Below are 20,544 nucleotides of genomic sequence, written 5' to 3' on the forward strand. Positions count from 1 at the left end.
CTACCCAACAGTGGGCTCACAGTCTAAAAGGGGGAGACAGAGAACAAAACCAAACATACTAACAAAATAAAATAAATAGAATAGATATGTACAAGTAAAATAAATAAATAAATAATAACGGTGCTTGGCACATAGTAAGCGCTTAACAAACACCGTCATTTCTATAACAGGTGAGTCTGACGGGCCTAAAATGCATCCGTTCAAGGAGGGAAAGTAGGTACGGTGAAGAGTAAGTAGGAGAAGCAGCGTGGCTCAGTGGAAAGAGCCCGGGCTTTGGAGTCAGAGGTCATGGGTTCAAATCCCGGCTCCGCCACTTGTCAGCTGTGTGACTTTGGGCAAGTCACTTCACTTCTCTGGGCCTCAGTTCCCTCATCTGTAAAATGGGGATGAAGACTGTGAGCCCCCCGTGGGACAACCTGATCACCTTGTATCTACCCCAGCGCTTAGAACAGTGCTTTGCACATAGTAAGCGCTTAATACATGCCATCATCGTTATTATTCATCAATCGTATTTATTGAGCGCTTACTATGTGCAGAGCACTGTACTAAGCGCTTGGGAAGTACAAATTGGCAACATATAGAGACAGTCCCTACCCAACAGTGGGCTCACAGTCTAATATTATTATTATTATATTGTCTGCCGTGTGACCTTGGACAAACATATCTATTGTATTTATTTTATTTCGTTAGTATGTTTGGTTTTGTTCTCTGTCTCCCCCTTTTAGACCGTGAGCCCGCTGTTGGGTAGGGACCGTCTCTATACGTTGCCAACTTGGACTTCCCAAGCGCTTAGTACAGTGCTCTGCACACAGTAAGTGCTCAATAAATACGATTGAATGAATGAATGAATGAATGAACAGTGCTTTGCACATAGTAAGCGCTTAACAAATACCATCATTATTACGGCTTGCTACCGTATTGCACGAGAATGGAAAAATAAAGAAGTTGTGTATTTATATTCGTTCACACCCCCGAGCAAAGGACGGTTGTTGGGCCAACAAGTCACGATGTGGGGAAGTGGAAATTTGGTTGGGTAATGCTTCCTGAGGGAGGTGGGTTTTCCGGAGGACTTGGAAATGGAGAAGTGGATTTGGTGGATTTGAAAGGGGAGGAAGTTCCGGGAGGGGGAATCCCCACAAACTCCCCATCTTCACCCTGGCTCTGCCCTTTGTCTGCCGGGTGACCTTGGACAAGTCATTCACTTCTCTATGCCTCAGTTGCCTCATCTGGAAAATGGGGACTGAGACTTCTAGACTGTGAGCCCACTATTGGGTAGGGACCGTCTCTATAGGTTGTCATCTTGTACTTCCCAAGCGCTTAGTACAGTGCTCTGCACACAGTAGGTGCTCAATAAATACGATTGAATGAATGAATGAATGAATGAATAGGGACCGTCTCTATATATTGCCAACTTGGACTTCCCAAGCGCTTAGTACAGTGATCTGCACACAGTAGGCGCTCAATACATACAATTGAATGAATGAATGAATAGGGACCATCTCTATATGTTGCCATCTTGTACTTCCCAAGTGCTTAGTACAGTGCTCTGCACACAGTAGGCGCTCAATAAATAGGATTGAATGAATGAATAGGGACCGTCTCTATATGTTGCCAACTTGGACTTCCCAAGTGCTTAGTCCAGTACTCTGCACACAGCAGGCGCTCAATAAATACGATTGAATGAATGAATGAATGAATAGGGACCGTCTCTATATATTGCCAACTTGTACTTTCCAAGCGCTTAGTACAGTGCTCTGCACACAGTAGGCGCTCAATAAATACGATTGAATGAATGACTGAATGAATAGGGACCGTCTCTATATGTTGCCAACTTGGACTTCCCAAGCGCTTAGTACAGTGCTCTGCACACAGTAGGCGCTCAATAAATAGGATTTAATGAATGAATGAATGAATAGGGACCGTCTCTATATGTTGCCAACTTGTACTTCCCAAGCGCTTAGTACAGTGCTCTGCACATAGTAAACTCTCAATAAATACGATTGAATGAATGAATGAATGAATGAATAAATGAATAGGGACCGTCTCTATGTGTTGCCAACTTGTACTTCCCAAGCGCTTAGTACAGTGCTCTGCACACAGTAGGCGCTCAATAAATAGGATTGAATGAATGAATGAATGAATAGGGACCGTCTCTATATGTTGCCAACTTGTACTTCCCAAGCGCTTAGTACAGTGCTCTGCACACAGTAGGCGCTAAATAAATACGATTGAATGAATGAATGGATGACTGTGAGCCTCATGGGGACTGCATCCAACCTGATTAGTTTGAATTCACTCCAGCGTTCAGTACTGTTCCTGTCATGTAGTAAGCGCTAAACAAATGCCATGAAGAAGTCACTTAACTCTCTCTGCCCCTGTTCCTTCATCTATTAAATGAGGATTCATTCATTCAGTCGTATTTATTGAGCGCTCACTGTGTGCAGTGCACTGTACTAAGCGCTTAGGAAGTACAAGTTGGCAACATAATGAGAAACATATTCTCCTTCCCTCTTAGACAGTGAGCCCCACGTGGGGCAGTGACTGTGTCTGATCAGTTCATACTTTGCTGATTATTCCACTCTATTACTATTATTATTATTGTTGTTATTAATAACAATTGTATTTATTGAGTGCTTACTCTGTGCAAAGCACTGTACTAAGCATTTGGGAGAGTACGATAGAACATCAGGCACATTCCCCGCCCACAAGAGCTAGACTGTGAGCTCGCCAAATGTGTTTATTGTTCCTTCATTCATTCATTCACTCGTATTTATTGAACGCTTACTGTGTGCAGAGCACTGTACTAATAAAATAAAATAAATAGAATGAATATGTACAAGTAAAATAAATAAATATATAGAAGTAATAAATAAATAAATAAGTAATAAATATGTTCTTTTAGACTGTGAGCCCACTGTTGGGTAGGGACTGTATATGTTGCCAATTTGTACTTCCCAGGTGCTTAGTACAGTGCTCTGCACATAGTAAGCGCTCAATAAATACGATTGATGATGTACAAACGTATATACATGTATACAGGTATATATTTTTGTACTGTACTTCCGTAAGCGCTTAGTCCAGTGCTCTGCACGCAGTAAGCGCTCAATAAATATGATTGAATGAGGTCGTGGGTTCTGATTCCGACTTTGCCACTTGTTCATTCATTCACTCATTCATTCAGTTGTATTTATTGAGCGCTTACTGTGTGCAGAGCACTGGACTAGGCGCTTGGGAAGTACAAGTTGGCAACATAAAGAGACGGTCCTCATTCATTCATTCATTCATTCATTCAATCGTATCTATTGAGCGCCTATTGTGTGCAGAGCCCTGTACTAAGCGCTTGGGAAGTACAAGTTGGCAACATATAGAGACAGCCCCTATTCATTCATTCATTCATTCATTCATTCATTCAATCGTATTTATTGAGCACCTACTGTGTGCAGAGCACTGTACTAAGCGCTTGGGAAGTACAAGTCGGCAACCTATAATAACGGTCCCTACCCAACAGTGGCCTCATGGTCTAGAATAATAATAATAATTATAGTATTCGTTAAGCGCTTACTATGTGCTAAGCACTGGTCTAAGCACTGGGGTAGATACAGGGTAATCAGGCTGTCCCATGGGGGGGCTATCACTTTTCCCCATTTTACAGAAGCAGCGTGGCTCAGTGGAAAGAGCCCGGGCTTTGGAATCAGAGGTCAGGGGTTCAAATCCTGGCTCCGCCAACTATCAGCTGCGTGACTTTGGGCAAGTCACTTCACTTCTCTGGCTCAGTTCCCTCATCTGTAAAATGGGGATTAAGACTGTAAGCCCCACGTGGGACAACCTGATCAACTTGTAACCTCCCCAGCGCTTAGAACAGTGCTTGGAACATAGTAAGCGTTTCATAAATGCCATCATTATTATTATTGTTGTTGTTGTTGTTGAAGCGTGTCTCAGTGGAAAGAGCCCGGGTTTTGGAGTCAGAGGTCATGGGTTCAAATCCCGGCTCCACCACTTGTCTGCTGTGTGACCTTGGGCAAGTCACTTCACTTCTCCGGGCCTCAGTTCCCTCATCTGTACAATGGGGATGAAGACTATGAGCCCCCCGTGGGACAACCTGATCACCTTGTAACCTCCCCAGTGCTTAGAACAGTGCTTTGCACATAGTGAGTACTTCATAAATGCCATCATCATCATTATTGTTGTTGTTGTTGTTGTTGTTGTTGAAGTGTGGCTCAGTGGAAAGTGCCCGGGCTTTGGAGTCAGAGGTCATGGGTTCAAATACCGGCTCTGCCAATTGTCAGCTGTGTGACTTTGGACAAGTCACTTCACTTCTCTGTGCCTCAGTTCCCTCATCTGTCAAATGGGGATGAAGCCTGTGAGCCCCCTGTGGGACAACCTGATCACCTTGTATCCCCCCCCCCCAGTGCTTAGAACAGTGCTTTGCACATAGTAAGCACTTAACAAATGCCATTATTATTATTATTATTATTGTTCTCTGAACCTCAGTTCCCTCATCTGTTAAACAGGGATGAAGACTGTGAACCCCCAGTGGGACAACCTCATCCTGTTGTAACCTCCCCAGCGCTTAGAACAGTGCTTTGCACATAGTAAGTGCTTCATAAATGCCATCATCATTATTATTATTTTTCTGGGCCTCAGTTCCCTCATCTGTAAAACAGGGATGAAGACTGTGAGCCCACCCGTGGGATAACCTGATCACCTTGTATCCTTCCTAACGCTTAGAACAGTGCTTTGCACATAGTAAGCGCTTCATAAATGCCATCATCATTATTATTATTATTTCTCTGGGCCTCAGTTCCCTCATCTGTAAAATGGGGAAGAAGACTGTGAGCCCACTCGTGGGACAAGCTGATCACCTCGTATCCTTCCTAACGCTTAGAAAAGTGCTTTGCACATAGTAAGCGCTTCATAAATGCCATCATCATTATCATTATTATTTCTCTGGGCCTCAGTTCCCTCATCTGTAAAATGGGGATGAAGACTGTGAGCCCACTCGTGGGACAAGCTGATCACCTCGTATCCTTCCTAACGCTTAGAAAAGTGCTTTGCACATAGTAAGCGCTTCATAAATGCCATCATCATTATCATTATTATTTCTCTGGGCCTCAGTTCCCTCATCTGTAAAACGGGGATGAAGACTGTGAGCCCACTCGTGGGACAAGCTGATCACCTCGTATCCTTCCTAACGCTTAGAAAAGTGCTTTGCACATAGTAAGTGCTTCATAAATGCCATCATCATTATCATTATTATTTCTCTGGGCCTCAGTTCCCTCATCTGTAAAACGGGGATGAAGACTGTGAGCCCACTCGTGGGACAAGCTGATCACCTCGTATCCTTCCTAACGCTTAGAAAAGTGCTTTGCACATAGTAAGCGCTTCATAAATGCCATCATCATTATCATTATTATTTCTCTGGGCCTCAGTTCCCTCATCTGTAAAATGGGGATGAAGACTGTGAGCCCACTCGTGGGACAAGCTGATCACCTCGTATCCTTCTTAACGCTTAGAAAAGTGCTTTGCACATAGTAAGTGCTTCATAAATGCCATCATCATTATCATTATTATTTCTCTGGGCCTCAGTTCCCTCATCTGTAAAACGGGGATGAAGACTGTGAGCCCCCCGTGGGGCAACCTCATCCTGTTGTAACCTCCCCAGCGCTTAGAACAGTGCTTGGCACATAGTAAGCGCTTCATAAATGCCATCATCATCATTATTATTATTGTTGTTGTTGTTGTTGTTATTAGGGCCAGTCCGTCGCGGTGTGTGAGAAGCGTGCGAAGGCCAGGCCCCGGCAGCCACGTGACCGCCCCCTCCCTCCGGTCCCGATGACGTCACCCGCCCTCCGACCAGCGAGACGAGGGGGGCAGAGGGGCCCCGAGGCCCCCCGCGGCTCCGGCCTTCCGGCGGAAGTGGAAGCGAGCGGGGGGGGCGCGCTAGCCCGGGGCGCGTCCGCCGCTCTATGGTTCCTGGCGTTCGCCGGAAGGGGGCGAAGATGGCGGAAGCCGAGTGAGTGGGCTCCGAGCGGGGGAGGGGGAGGGGCGGAGGGAGCCGGAAGCGGGGGGGGAGGGGAGGCCCAGGGACTCACAGGGCGTGGGTTCGAATCCTCCCTCCATCAACTGTCAGCTGGGGGACTTTGGGCAAGTCACTTCACTTCTCTGGGCCTCAGTTCCCTCATCTGTAGAATGGGGATGAAGACTGTGAGCCCCCCCGTGGGACAACCTCATCACCTTGTAACCTCCCCAGCGCTTAGAACAGTGCTTGGCACATAGTAAGAGCTTAATAAATGCCATCATCATCATCATTATTATTATTATTCTCTGGGCCTCAGTGACCTCATCTGTCAAATGGGGATGAAGACTGGGAGCTCCCTGTGGGACAACCTCATCACCTTGTAACCTCCCCAGCGCTTAGAACAGTGCTTGGCACATAGTGCTTAATAAATGCCATCATCATTATTATTATTATTCTCTGGGCCTCAATAACTTCATCTGTAAAATGGGGGTGAAGACTGAGCCCCCCGTGGGACAACCTGATCACCTTGTAACCTCCCCAGCGCTTAGAATAGTGCTTTGCACAGAGTAAGTGCTTAATAAATGCCATCATCATCATCATTATTATTATTATTCTCTGGGCCTCAGTGACCTCATCTGTCAAATGGGGATGAAGCCTGTGAGGCCCCGGTGGGACAACCTCATCACCTTGTAACCTCCCCTAATGCTTAGAACAGTGCTTGGCACAGAGTAAGAGCTTAATAAATGCCATCATCATCATCATTATTATTATTATTCTCTGGGCCTCAGTGACCTCATCTGTCAAATGGGGATGCAGCCTGTGAGCCCCCTGTGGGACAACCTGATCACCTTGTATCCTCCCCAGCGCTTACAACAGTGCTTGGCACTTAGGAAGCACTTAATAAATGCCATCATCATCATCACTATTATTATTATTCTCTGGACCTCAGTGACCTCATCTGTTAAATGGGGATGAAGACTGTGAGCCCCCTGTGGGACAACCTGATCACCTGGTATCCTCCCCAGCGCTTACAACAGTGCTTGGCACTTAGGAAGCGCTTAATAAATGCCATCATCATCATCATCATTATTATTCTCTGGGCCTCAGTGCCCTCATCTGCAAAATGGGGATGAAGACTGTGAGCCCCCCGTGGGACAACCTCGTCACCTTGTAACCTCCCCAGCGCTTAGAACAGTGCTTGGCACAGAGTAAGCGCTTAACAAATGCCATCATCATCATCATTATTATTATTATTCTCTGGGCCTCAGTGACCTCATCTGTCAAATGGGGATGAAGACTGGGAGCCCCCTGTGGGACAACCTGATCACCCTGTATCCTCCCCAGCGCTTAGAACAGTGCTTCACACATAGTAAGCGCTTAACAAATGCCATTATTATTATTATTATTATTCTCTGGGCCTCAGTCAGTGACTTCATCTGTAAAATGGGGGTGAAGACTGTGAGCCGCACATGGGACAACCTGATCACCTTGTATCCTCCCCAGGGCTTAGAACAGTGCTTGGCACATAGTAAGCACTTAATAAATGCCATCATCATTATTGTTATTATTATTATTCTCTGGGCCTCAGTGACCTCATCTGGAAAATGGGGATGAAGACTGTGAGCCCTCCTTGGGACAATCTGATCACTTTGTATTGTATCCTCCCCAGTATGTAGAACAGTGCTTGGCACATAGTAAGCGCTTAAATGCCATCATTATTCTTCTCTGATACCATCATTATTATTATTTTTCTCTGGGCCTCAGTGACCTCATCTGTAAAATAGGGATTGAGACTGTGAGCCCCCCGTGGGACAACCTGATCACCTGGTATCTACCCCAGCGCTTAGAACAGTGCTAGGCACAGAGTAAGAGCTTAAAGACCATCATTATTCTTCTTCTCTGGTACCATTATTATTATTATTATTCTCTGGGCCTCAGTGACCTCATCTGTCAAATGGGGATGAAGGCTGTGAGCCCCCCGTGGGACAACCTGATCACCTTGTAACCTCCGCAGTGCTTAGAACAGTGCTTGGCACATAGTAAGCGCTTAACAAATACCATCATTATTATTATTATTGAGGAGCGAGGCCCCAAGAGGAGCCCCAGAAAGGCACACATTCTCGCCCGAACCTCCATCCCCGCCCTATAGAACCCACGACTCGTACAAATTTCAACCAATCCGTGGTATTTAATTAATAAATTAATTAATGATGGCATTTTTTAAGCGCTTACTATGTGCCAAGCGCTGTTCTAAGTGCTGGGTTAGATACAAAGTGTTCAGGTTGTCATTCATTCATTCAATCGTGTTTATTGAGCGCTCACTGTGTGCAGAGCGCTGTACTAAGCACTTGGAAAGTACAGTTCAGCAACAAGTAGAGACAGTCTCTGCCCACAGCGGGCCACGTGGGGTTCACAGTCTTCATCCCCATTTACAGATGAGGTAACTGAGGCCCAAAGAAGTGAAGTGACTTGCCCAAGGTCACACAGCAGACAAGTGCCGGAGCCGGGATTAGAACCCACAACCTCTGACTCCCAAGCTCGTGGCCTTGCCACTAAGCCACGCTGCTACTCTTGAGCCCTTTTCTTGCATCTCTGTAGAGCTCTTATTAATAATAATAATAATGATGGCATTTATTAAGTGCTTACTATGTGCAAAGCACTGTTCTAAGCGCTGGGGAGGTTACAAGCTGATCAGGTTGTCCCACAGGGGGCTCACACTCTTCATCCCCATTTTACAGATGAGGTAACTGAGGCTCAGAGAAGTGAAGTGACTTGCCCAAAGTCACCCAGCTGACAAGTGGTGGAGCCGGGATTTGAACCCATGACCTCTGACTCCAAAGCCCGGGCTCTTTCCACTGAGCCACGCTGCTTCTTATTGAGCGCTTCCTGGATTCATTCATTCATTCAATGGTATTTATTGAGCGCTTACTGTGTGCAGAGCACTGTACTAGGCGCTTGGGAAGTACAAGTTGGCAGCATATAGAGACGGTCCCTACCCAACAATGCAGAGCACTGCAGTCAGTCATCATCATCATCATCAATCGTATTTATTGAGCACTTACTGTGTGCAGAGCACTGTACTAAGCGCTTGGGAAGTACAAGTTGGCAACATATAGAGACGGTCCCTACCCAACAGTGGGCTCACGGTCTAAGAGTCTAAGAGAAGCGCAGATAGAGAAGCAGCGTGGCTCAGTGGAAAGAGCCCGGGCTTTGGAGTCAGAGGTCACGGGTTCGAATCCCGGTTCTGCCACATGTCCGCTGTGTGACCTCGGGCAAGTCACTTCACTTCTCTGAGCCTCCGTTCCCTCACCTGGAAAATGGGGATTAAGACTGTGAGCACCACGTGGGACAACTTGATCACCTTGTATTCCCCGCCCCCCACCAGCACTTAGAACAGTGCTGTGCACATTGTAAGCACTTAACAAATGCCATCATTATTATTATTATTATTATTATTATTATTATTATTATTATTATTACATTTATTAAGCGCTTACCGTGTGCAGCGCAGTCCTTCTTTCAGTCGTCCTCGCTCTGCGCTCGGAGTCGCAGCCTGTCGGGATGCATTAGTCAAAAGTAGTTTGCAGAAATCATGACGTTGACGAGTCAGCGGAATCAATCAATCAATCAATCAATCGTATTTATTGAGCGCTTACTATGTGCAGAGCACTGTACTAAGCGCTTGGGAAGTACAAATTGGCATCACATAGAGACAGTCCCTACCCAACAGTGGGCTCACAGTCTAAAAGGGGGAGACAGAGAACAGAACCAAACATACCAACAAAATAAAATAAGTAGGATAGAAATGTACAAGTAAAATAAATAAATAGAGTAATAAATATGTACAACCATATATACATATATACAGGTGCTGTGGGGAGGGGAAGGCGGTAAGGCGGGGGGATGGAGAGGGGGACGAGGGGGAGAGGAAAGAAGGGGCTCAATCTGGGAAGGCCTCCTGGAGGAGGTGAGCTCTCAGCAGGGCCTTGAAGGGAGGAAGAGAGCTAGCTTGGCGGATGGGCAGAGGGAGGGCATTCCAGGCCCGGGGGATGACGTGGGCCGGGGGTCGATGGCGGGACAGGCGAGAGCGAGGTACAGTGAGGAGATTAGTGGTGGAGGAGCGGAGGGTGCGGGCTGGGCAGTAGAAGGAGAGAAGGGAGGTGAGGTAGGAGGGGGCGAGGTGATGGACAGCCTTGAAGCCCAGGGTGAGGAGTTTCTGCCTGATGCGCAGATTGATCGGTAGCCATTGGAGGTTTTTGAGGAGGGGAGTGATATGTCCAGAGCGTTTCTGGACAAAGATAATCCGGGCAGCAGCATGAAGTATGGATTGAAGTGGAGAGAGACACGAGGATGGGAGATCAGAGAGAAGGCTAGTGCAGTAGTCCAGACGGGATAGGATGAGAGCTTGAATTAGCAGGGTAGCAGTTTGGATGGAGAGGAAAGGGCGGATCTTGGCAATGTTGCGGAGCTGAGACCGGCAGGTTTTGGTGACGGCTTGGATGTGAGGGGTGAATGAGAGAGCGGAGTCGAGGATGACACCAAGGTTGCGGGCTTGTGAGACGGGAAGGATGGTAGTGCCGTCAACAGAGATGGGAAAGTCGGGGAGAGGGCAGGGTTTGGGAGGGAAGACAAGGAGCTCAGTCTTCGACATGTTGAGCTTTAGGTGGCGGGCGGACATCCAGATGGAGATGTCCTGAAGGCAGGAGGAGATGCGAGCCTGGAGGGAGGGGGAGAGAGCAGGGGCAGAGATGTAGATCTGGGTGTCATCAGCGTAGAGATGATAGTTGAAGCCGTGGGAGCGAATGAGGTCACCAAGGGAGTGAGTGTAGATTGAGAACAGAAGGGGACCAAGCACTGAACCTTGGGGAACCCCCACAGTAAGAGGATGGGAGGGGGAGGAGGAGCCTGCAAAAGAGACTGAGAAAGAACGACCGGAGAGATAAGAGGAGAACCAGGAGAGGACGGAGCGGAAAGCAACATCCGTTAAGATCTGTACGATTGATTGATCGATTGATCTGTTGGAAGCTCATCGAGAGTCCGATAAGAGTGGATTGATGCAAACTTCCGTGTGTGCGCGTGTCTAATCCGGCCGCTTTTCCGTCCCCGGCAGATTCCCCAATGCCACCCGCGATGGGTTCAACGTCACCTTCCACACCACCCTGGCCGCCACCACCACCAAACTGGTCGTTCCCACGCCGGCGAAACCCATCCTTCCCGTGCAGACCGGAGAGCAGGCGCAGCAAGAGGAACAGTCCAGCGGGATGACTATATTCTTTAGCCTCCTTGTTTTAGGTGATTGCCGAAACATTGTCTTGCTGAATATTTATTTATTTATGTATTTTACCTGTCCGTATCTATTCTATTTATTTTATTTTGTTAGTATGTTTGGTTTTGTTCTCTGTCTCCCCCTTCTAGACTGGGAGCCCACTGTTGGGTAGGGACCGTCTCTATATGTTGCCAGCTTGGACTTCCCAAGCGCTTAGTACAGTGCTCTGCACACAGTAAGCGCTCAATCAATACGATTGATGATGATGGTGAATGGAAATGAAATCGAAGTGGAAATGAAATCTAAATGGAAATGAAATCTAAATAGAAATGAAATCCACCTCTACTAAGAGCTCACCTCCTCAGGAGGCCTTTCAGACTGAGCCCCTTCCTTCCTCTCCCCCTCGTCCCCCTCTCCATCCCCACTTCTTACCTCCTTCCCTTCCCCACAGCACCTGTATATACATTTGTACATATTTATTACTCTATTTATTTTACCTGTACATATCTATTCTATTTATTTTATTTTATTGTTTGGTTTTATTCTCTGTCTCCCCCTTCTAGACCGTGAGCCCACTGTTGGGCAGGGACTGTCTCTATATGTTGCCAAATCCATCTATCAATCAGTGGTATTTATTGCGTTCTCACTGGGTGCAAGAGCACTGTACTTGGGAGAGTGCACCCAAAGTAAAACATTACCCACCCTCAGTGATCTTACAATTTATTGGGGGCGACTGGTAGACATAAAGCGTATTCCTGTGGCGGGAGCAGGAGGAAGAGCAGCCATATAACAGCAGGATGAATTTGGCAGGAAGAAACAGTTGAATAGTAATTTGTTCCGCATTTTTGGACATTTTGGTACTTTTTACAGTGAAGCAGCATGGCCTCGTGGAAAGAGCACATGCCTTGGAGTCAGAGGACCTGGGTTCTCATCTCTGCTCCACCCCCTGCCTGCTGGGTGGTCTTGGGCACGTCTCTGTGCCTCAGTTACCTCATCTGTAAAATGGGGATTCAATGCCAGCGCTCCGTCCTACTTAGATTCCGAGCCTCATGTGGGCCTGGGACTGGATCTGACCTGATTATCTTCTATCTTCCCCAGTGCTCCGAACGGTGCTTGACACAAATGCCACTGTTGTTGTTATTAGTTTAGAAGTGATCATGATGGCTAATGGATTTATTTTTTGTTGGGATGCTGGGAATTAACTGGGAGGAGGAGGTGGGTTTTCGGGAGGGTTTTGAATGCAGGGAGGACTTTCACCTTTCAGATCTGGGGTGGGGTCTAGGGAGTTCGTTCATTCCATCATATTTATTGAGCGCTTACTGTGTGCAGAGCACTGTACGAAGCGCTTGGGAAGTCCAAGTTGGCATGAACTATGCCATCTCAAGTACAAGCTGGTGTCTTCAAAGATGTTTTAGCAGTTGCCGTTTCTTGATGCCATCAGAGCTGTACCCTTAGAGGCCTTTTATCTAAACGAGATGGAAGGACTGGGTGGAATGTGATGATAACTGTTGAACGGCCACCAAAAGACAGAACGTGACTCGGAGAACGGCGAGCGATGAGGAGTCTGAAACCTCATCGAAAGCGCACCGGTGGGTTTGGGAGGGCAGATGGTAATTTGGGGGCAAACTGGATTTGGATCTGGGTCCCTCGCCCAATTTGGCTCATAATTCGGCATGGGAGGACACTCATTAGAAGAAATCCATTCCCAGAGGACTGTCAAATTTGGCGATGCGACCCCTAAGCTCACCTCCTCCAGGAGGCCTTCCCAGACTGAGCCCCTTCCTTCCTCTCCCCCTCGTCCCCCTCTCCATCCCCCCATCTTACCTCCCTCCCTTCCCCACAGCACCTGTATATATGTATATATGTTTGTAAATATTTTTTTACTCTATCTATTTATTTAATTTATTTGTACATATCTATTCTATTTATTTTATTTTGTTAGTATGTTTGGTTTTGTTCTCTGTCTCCCCCTTTTAGACTGTGAGCCCACTGTTGGGTAGGGACAGTCTCTATATGTTGCCAATTTGTACTTCCCAAGCGCTTAGTACAGTGCTCTGCACATAGTAAGCGCTCAATAAATACGATTGATGATGATGATGATAAAGGCAGTACAGTGCGTATTGAATATGTAGAAGCGATGCACTCTACCAAGCTCTGGGGAAGTACAGAATAAGCCAGTGTCACAGTCCTGGACTGTAAGCTCACTGTGGGCAGGGAATGATGGCTAATTTTGTTGTATTGTGCTCTCCCAAGCGCTTAGACAAGGTTCCACACGTTGTAATACGTACTATAGAGGAGCAGCGTGGCCTAATTGATAAAGCGCCGGCCTGAGAATCGGAAGGACCTGGGTTCTAATCCTGGCTCCACCACTTGTCTGCTCCCTTCACTTCTGTGTGCCTCAGTTACCTCATCGGTGATTAAGACTGAGAGCCCCATGTGGGACAGGAATGTGTCCAACCCGATTAGCTTTTATCCACCCCAGCGCTTAGAACAGTGCCTGGCACATAGTGAGCGCTTTACAAATACCGCAATTATCATTATTAGTTGATTGATAAGGAGTTTCCACTCTAGAGGGGGAGACAGAAATCAAAAATGCTCGCAGTGACCAAAATAAACGAGTTCACAATTGACAAGGCGCAGATGTGAAAGTGCCGAGGAGGGGTACGGAAGTGATCACGATGGCTAATGGATTTATTTTTTGTTGGGATGCTGGGAATTAACTGGGGAAGGCACGTTGGAGGAGGTGGTTTTTGGAAGGGTAGGACGTTAGCCTTTCAGATCTGGGGTGGGGTCGAGGGAGTTCATTCATTCAATCGTATTTATTGAGCGCTTACTGTGTGCAGAGTACTGTACTAAGTGCTTGGGAAGTCCAAGTTGGCAACCTATAGAGACGGTCCCTACCCAACAGCGGGTTCACAGTCTAGAAGAGTTCCAGATGCACATTATGCCGTGTCTCATAGATTGTATTAGAAAGGAAATGTAACCTAATAATGCACCGATCTTTATCCATAAAGCAACTTGCCGTGAGATTATAATCGTGGATTACTGCTGTCCACCTATGCAACGCACACCTACCTCCCAAGAGATAGGAAACGGAATTGTAATGCCAGATTCATTCATTCAGTCGTATTTATTGAGCTCTTACTGTGTGCTGTACTAAGCGCTTGGGAAAATTACACATGGGTATTCTGCATTTACACACAAATTCCCAGTTCTCCTTTAAGGCTGGGGTTGTGTTCTCCTAAAACGTCTCACTGAGGAAAAGTCACACTGTCACTCTCGCCCGCTCTGGTGTCGCGTGAGCTGTTCTGTCCGACACCTCAGTTATTCTTCCCCCGCTTCCAGCCCCACAGCACTTATATACGTATTTATAGTTTGTATTAATGCCTGTCTCCCCCTTTAGACTGGTAACTCGTTGTGGGCAGGGAATGTGTCTATTATATTGTCCTCTCCCAAGCGCTACGTACAATGCCCTGCATACAGTAAGCGCTCAATAAATGCGATTGACTATTGCCAAATATCAGTCAAATGTTCTCTAATTCCCTAAAGACAGTCTCGCCCTCTAGACTGTAAGCTCGTTTTAGGCAGGGAACATGTCTACCAACTGTGTTGTACTCTCCCAAGCGCACAGTATAGTGCTCTGCGCACAGTAAGTGATCAATAAGTACCATTGACCGACTGACATTCTAGCCAAAACCCACTGAAAGCACATATTTTGGCAAATCTGAGTACATTTCCACACCAGATTTCTCTATCCAGTTGTTTGAGAATCCCTTCCCTGGATTTTCAGATCTCCAGAACAGTATACATTCTTTAGAATTTAGGTACCACTAAGGTAGGATTTTTTTTTTTTTCCAACAGTAACAGTTGAAGCAGAATATTGCTTGTTTTTATGTCTTCTAGCACAGTTATATTCAATTGAAATAATGGACTAGTTCTAAGTGGATTTTGGAGGATTTCTGCATGACTTCTTTTCACTTTGAAATGTGACTAGATAATTATTTGCACATAGTAAGCGCTTAACATGCCATCATCATCATTATTATTATTATTAAAAGGCGATGACAAAATTTGAAAAACAGCTCTTAAACATGCCCAGTTGAATCTCATTTCTAGGGTTTTGGAAATTGCTTTTATGTAAAAGGAAGTTGTAAAAGTATTTTTCTTCCCCCTCCGCAGCAATCTGCATCATATTGGTGCATTTACTGATCAGATACAGACTGCACTTCTTACCGGAGAGCGTTGCTGTTGTTTCTTTAGGTAAGTGACCATTATGGAAAAATTACCCCCTTGAGAAAGCAGACTTTCATTCCTGGACTGCATATTGGCAAATGTTAACTGAGAACAAGTAATTCTGCTAATTCAATTTCCTTTGTTTTTTCAAAACCCCAATTAATTCTGGCGTGCCTTTTTTTCCTGGCCTCCTTCAAGTAACCGTACTGAGCAAAGTGAGAAATAATAATAGTAATGGCATTTATTAAGCGCTTACTATGTGCAAAGCATTGTCCTAAGCGCTGAAGAAAGGCCAGCACATGCAAATTCCCATTTTTCATGTCCTCCTTCTGCCTTGCGTTTTCCTTTCTTCACCTTCTAATTTATCTTTCAGAGAAAAAAGATCTCATCGTCTTTGAAACGGTTTATAACGTAACAATTGACCAGTCGTGTGGGCTAGCATAGCTGCATTTATATTAACATCTGTCTCCCCCTCTAGAGTTTGAGCTCATCCTGGGCAGGGAGCGTGTCTACCGATTCAGGTGTATTGTACTCTCCCAAACGCTTAGTACAGTGCAGTGCACACAGGACGTGCTCAGTAAATATCATCGATGGATAAGCGTGCAGGAGACGCCTAAGCTATTCTTCAGTATTCGAAATGCACTTAGAAATGTGGATATGGTAGTTTCCACAAATTCCCGACTAGCAGCTAGCGACAGTAGCTGAATAATCAGCTCCTCTTCGTCCACTGGAGACGCAAACTTGTTTCGTATCCAGTTCCCTCATCTGTAAAATGGGGATTAAGACCGTGAGCCCTCTGTGGGACAGGGACTGTGGCCAACCTGATTAATTTGTGTCTACCCCCGCACTTAGAACAGTGCTTTGCACATAGTAAGCGCTTAACAAATGCCATCATTATTATTATTTACCAAGGCCCGTTATTATAGATAGGCAAGGCTTTGAACGGCTTCACTTCCAAGGGCCTCCCCAGTAACTTTTAGCGTGTTCCCTGATGTTCATTCCCAGCTCCTAAAGGCTGTTCATCACCTCTGGGCATGCTTCCAGGATGCCCGCAGTCTCTTCAGTCATTTTTCTAGAGTTTAGATGCCCCCTGATAGACTCTAAGCTCATTATGGGGAGGGAATGTGTCTGTTTATTGTTACACTGTACGCTCCCAAGCGCTTAGTACAGTGCTCTGCACACAGTCAGTGCTCAGTTAATACGATCAAATTGCATAATGAACGAATGCCATCTGCAGCAGTCAAGAGTTCCTCTAACCCTCATTTTCCTGGAACAGCCGTTATACGGTTAATTGAAATGGGGCATTTGAAAGCGGGCTGGGCAAAAGCAATATTTTGAAGACCCAGATTCTGGATTTTAAATGGTCCTCGGATAGAAGATCCCATGGGTCGGGAAAGGACTCCATCCTTCCATTCACCCCTCTCTGTGTACCTGCCATTTGTCTTCAGTTGTTCATCCCGCCACTGCCATTTCCTCCTTGTCTCCCCAAATTGACGTCCCCTGTCTTGTGGGTTTAGTCACCCCTTTTAGAGTAGTTAGAACTGGACGTGGCCGGTCCGCTCGCCCCCAACTGCCACCTCATCCCTTTTGTCCTCACAGCTGCCCCTCACTCGGGATGATATTCAGAGGTGGCCCAGTTTAGAGCCATTCACAGTATATGCACCCTGAGGATATGACCCACACTATTTGCTGATTTATATCAGCAGAAAACGAACACCGCCCTTCCTCCTCTCCCCACCCCAACAACATCATAAGTAATTGCTACGGCCAAGTTAATTCCCTTCCTTTTTCTCCGAAGCCTTTTCCCCAGAAGCTCTCTTGGCCAGTCTCCACTCTGCACCTGCTTCCCGGCTCCTCAGTCCCATCCCACCAAGCTTTAGTGTCTTTTTTTCCCTCTCCAACCGTGGTTGGGAAAAAGGTCCTGTCCTCCGGAAAACACTGCTAGTCAGGAAAGAAGTTTGACTCTGACTCCTTTCTGGCTTAATGGATTTTACTTTCCTCGAGAAAGTATTTCAGTCGTCTCTCCGAGGAGCTTTCTGACTGCATTTCCTAGAAGATTTCAGCACTACTTCTAGGGCAGCCTTAAAACCAGAGGAACAAAACATCATTCATGTTCTAAAAGTCCCAGTTCCTAGTTCAGATCGCATCTGTCGGTTCATGCCCTTTTAGCCTACTCTCCGGGAAAGGAGGGTAGAAAGAATAGCGGAGGTATCAGCTGCCCTTCGGTAAATCTCACAGGTTCTTTTAGTTAGCAAGACCTTCACGTTCGAGATGCGCGCTTAGACAAGAAGCCCTTCTGAACCGGGAAAATAAAACATCTGAAGGGCCAGATTCATAACTTGTTCCAGTTTCACGATGATGTGTAGGTTGCTTTCTGAAGTTGATTTACTGCTTGTTAAAAAAGTTCACACATGCATCGTATTTTGTGGCGGTTGCCCAAAGGGCAGCCGCTGAGGGGGGAAAGAAAAATTGCAGCCGTGGTGATAACCAACTTGGAAGAAGTTGGGTGAAGTAAACTTGAGTGTGCTGTTTTGTTTCTAGCTTTCCTGAGTTGATTTGTTGGGCTAGGAATACTTCACACGGGGAAGCTGTGCTTGAAGTCAAGGAGTTCTTTGCTGGAAGTCAAGAAGTTCTTAATTATATTGGCAGTGGACTTTGGAGTTACTGGCAAAGCTATCCAAACTGCTGTGTGTTCGATAATAAGAGACAGAAGCCAGAGGAAGTGCTTTCCCAGAATGGGAATGTTGCAACTTTCCAGGTGCTGGGCCAAAAAGAACTCAAAAGAAGCCGCCAAAAAGGAAGGGTCATTAATTCTTTGACGCAAGATTGGAATTTTCTCAGTTATCTTTTAGATTGGGGATTGCAAATTCATTATTGGCACATCCCGTCTCCTGTCATAGAATTCAATTTAGGCTAAGCATTCATATATATCCCGAGAAGCTGTATTTGAAGAAATCTAAAATGACAAAACTATTTCCTGCTTACCCCCACTCCCCATATTTGATTTTCATTTGAAAATAAACCTCAGCGTTCTCCAACTAAATTGGGAAAAATCCTCTTTTCATTGCGTTCTTATCTATGGTACTTTTTCAGAATGAGAAACTAGCTATATTGATGGGTAAAACTGAGGCCACAGAGTGACTCAAGGCCTGTGGCCAGTGGCAAAGCATGAAAAGGATTGAGAACTCTGTAGCCGCAGAAATGACTGGCTCTGGAGGAAGAAATGAGAAGGTGAGGTGGAAGGAAATGCTGAAAATGTGATCTTCAGCTGCTGAGTTCAGCATCCAGGGCTGGTGGTTAGAAAGTCATTCTGTAACTTTTCGACCACTTTGGTAGAGAAATGAGAAGAAGCAGGAAACCCCAAGACGTCAAGCTGAGCATAAGTTTTCCAATAACCTTTGCACTGTTCGTTCTTTCTGTTTATTTTCACTTTCAGGGAAATATTGTGGTATTCTGTTTGAAAAGTCTAGAATTTTAGGCGCTGGGTGAGGAGAACTTTTGCATAGTGGACAGCGATCGCCCAAGTAGACCTCTGAGGAGACCAAAGCATGTGAAGTTCAGCTTTCCAAAATTTATTTTCCTAAGGTCCGACTGTTCTGATGTCATTGCAGGTGGTCGTTCTTTTCTGTAGCAGACACGGATACCAGGTGTCCTGCTCAGCAGTTTACAAAGTACATTGTCTTCTGCTCGCATTCACTCTCATTCATTCAATCGTAATTATTGAGCGCTTACTGTGTGCAGAGAACTGTACTAAGCGTTTGGGGTGAGTGCGGTACTGTAGAGTTGGTAGACCCGTTCCCTGTCCACAGCGAGTTTACAATCTAGAGGAGATGCCCAGAGATCTGCTAGATGACCGAAACACTAAATGGATACAGTGGTATGACTTGGCATTTTAGAATTTAGAAAAATCAAGAGACTGCTTTGGATAAGAAATGCAATATACAGTGAATTAAAAGACCATCATTTGAATTGATTTATACTATATAAAGGCCCTACTGAGAGCTCACCTCCTCCAGAAGGCCTTCCCAGACTGAGCCCCCTCCTTCCTCTCCCCCTCCTCTCCCTCTCCATACCCCCAGCTTTACCTCCTTCCCTTTCCCACAGCACCTGTATATATGTATATATGTTTGTACGTATTTAGTACTCTATTTATTTTACTTGTACATATCTATTCTATTTATTTTATTTTGTTTTGTTTTGTTCTCTGTCTCCCCCTTCTAGACTGTGAGCCCGCTGTTGGGTAGGGACCGTCTCTATATGTTGCCAACTTGGACTTCCCAAGCACTTAGTCCAGTGCTCTGCACACAGTAAGCGCTCAATAAATCCGATTGATTGATTGATTGATTAAGTGACTTGCCCAAAGTCACACAGCTGACAGTTGGCGGAGCCGGGATTTGAACCCGTGATCTCTGACTCCAAAGCCCGGGCTCCTTCCACTGAACCACGCTGCTTCTCTAATCCGAGGAGGCAACTGCTACAGAGCCCTTGAGCATCTCTACGGGGAGCTGGAGATGAACGTCTTAGTTTTGGGTTGCTCCTCTCTCGCCACCCCTGCGAACTGCCTTCACGCCTTCCCCGTGAAGTGACATGGCGTAGTGGAAAGAGCACGGACCCGAGAATCAGAGGACCTGGGTTCTAATCCCAGCACCACCACTGATCTGCTGCGTGACCATAGGCAAGTCACTTCACTTCTCTGGGCCACAGTTAGCCAGGTGGGACAGGGACTGTGTCCAACCTGATAAGCTTGCATCTACCCCAGCCTTGCTGTAGAGCACCCGGCACATAGTAAGCGCTTAAAAAATGCCGTTAAAAAGTATCTTCTTTCCTTTCAATCAATCGCTGGTATTTTTCGAGCGCTTACTATGTGCAGAGCACCGCCCGAAGCTCTTGGGAAAGTGGGACACGAGGGAGTTGGCAGTTGCATTCCCTGCCCACGATGAGCTTTCCTTCTCCCTCTCTCCAGGATGGGGACGGAGAAAGCGTCGCTCCACTTGGGTTAGGGAAGGAAGGGGATGGGATTCAGAAG

The 20,544-nt window shown here is 46.2% G+C and overlaps 1 protein-coding gene across 1 annotated transcript in view; it reads left to right on the plus strand.

Moving 5' to 3' along the window:
* Nucleotides 1-5,954: 5,954 nt before the first annotated feature.
* The window catches only part of SLC9A8 (solute carrier family 9 member A8), a 72,588-nt gene continuing 57,998 nt past the window's right edge, over nucleotides 5,955-20,544 (plus strand). The window contains exons 1-3 of the mRNA XM_038750572.1: nucleotides 5,955-6,013; nucleotides 11,130-11,311; nucleotides 15,465-15,545. Coding sequence (XP_038606500.1) covers nucleotides 5,967-6,013; nucleotides 11,130-11,311; nucleotides 15,465-15,545 — 310 coding nt within the window. The 5' untranslated portion in view covers nucleotides 5,955-5,966. The remainder of the gene's footprint in view (nucleotides 6,014-11,129; nucleotides 11,312-15,464; nucleotides 15,546-20,544) is intronic.

The sequence above is a fragment of the Tachyglossus aculeatus genome, chromosome 8 (genome assembly GCF_015852505.1).
Source record: "Tachyglossus aculeatus isolate mTacAcu1 chromosome 8, mTacAcu1.pri, whole genome shotgun sequence".
Taxonomy (NCBI): Eukaryota; Metazoa; Chordata; class Mammalia; order Monotremata; family Tachyglossidae; genus Tachyglossus; species Tachyglossus aculeatus.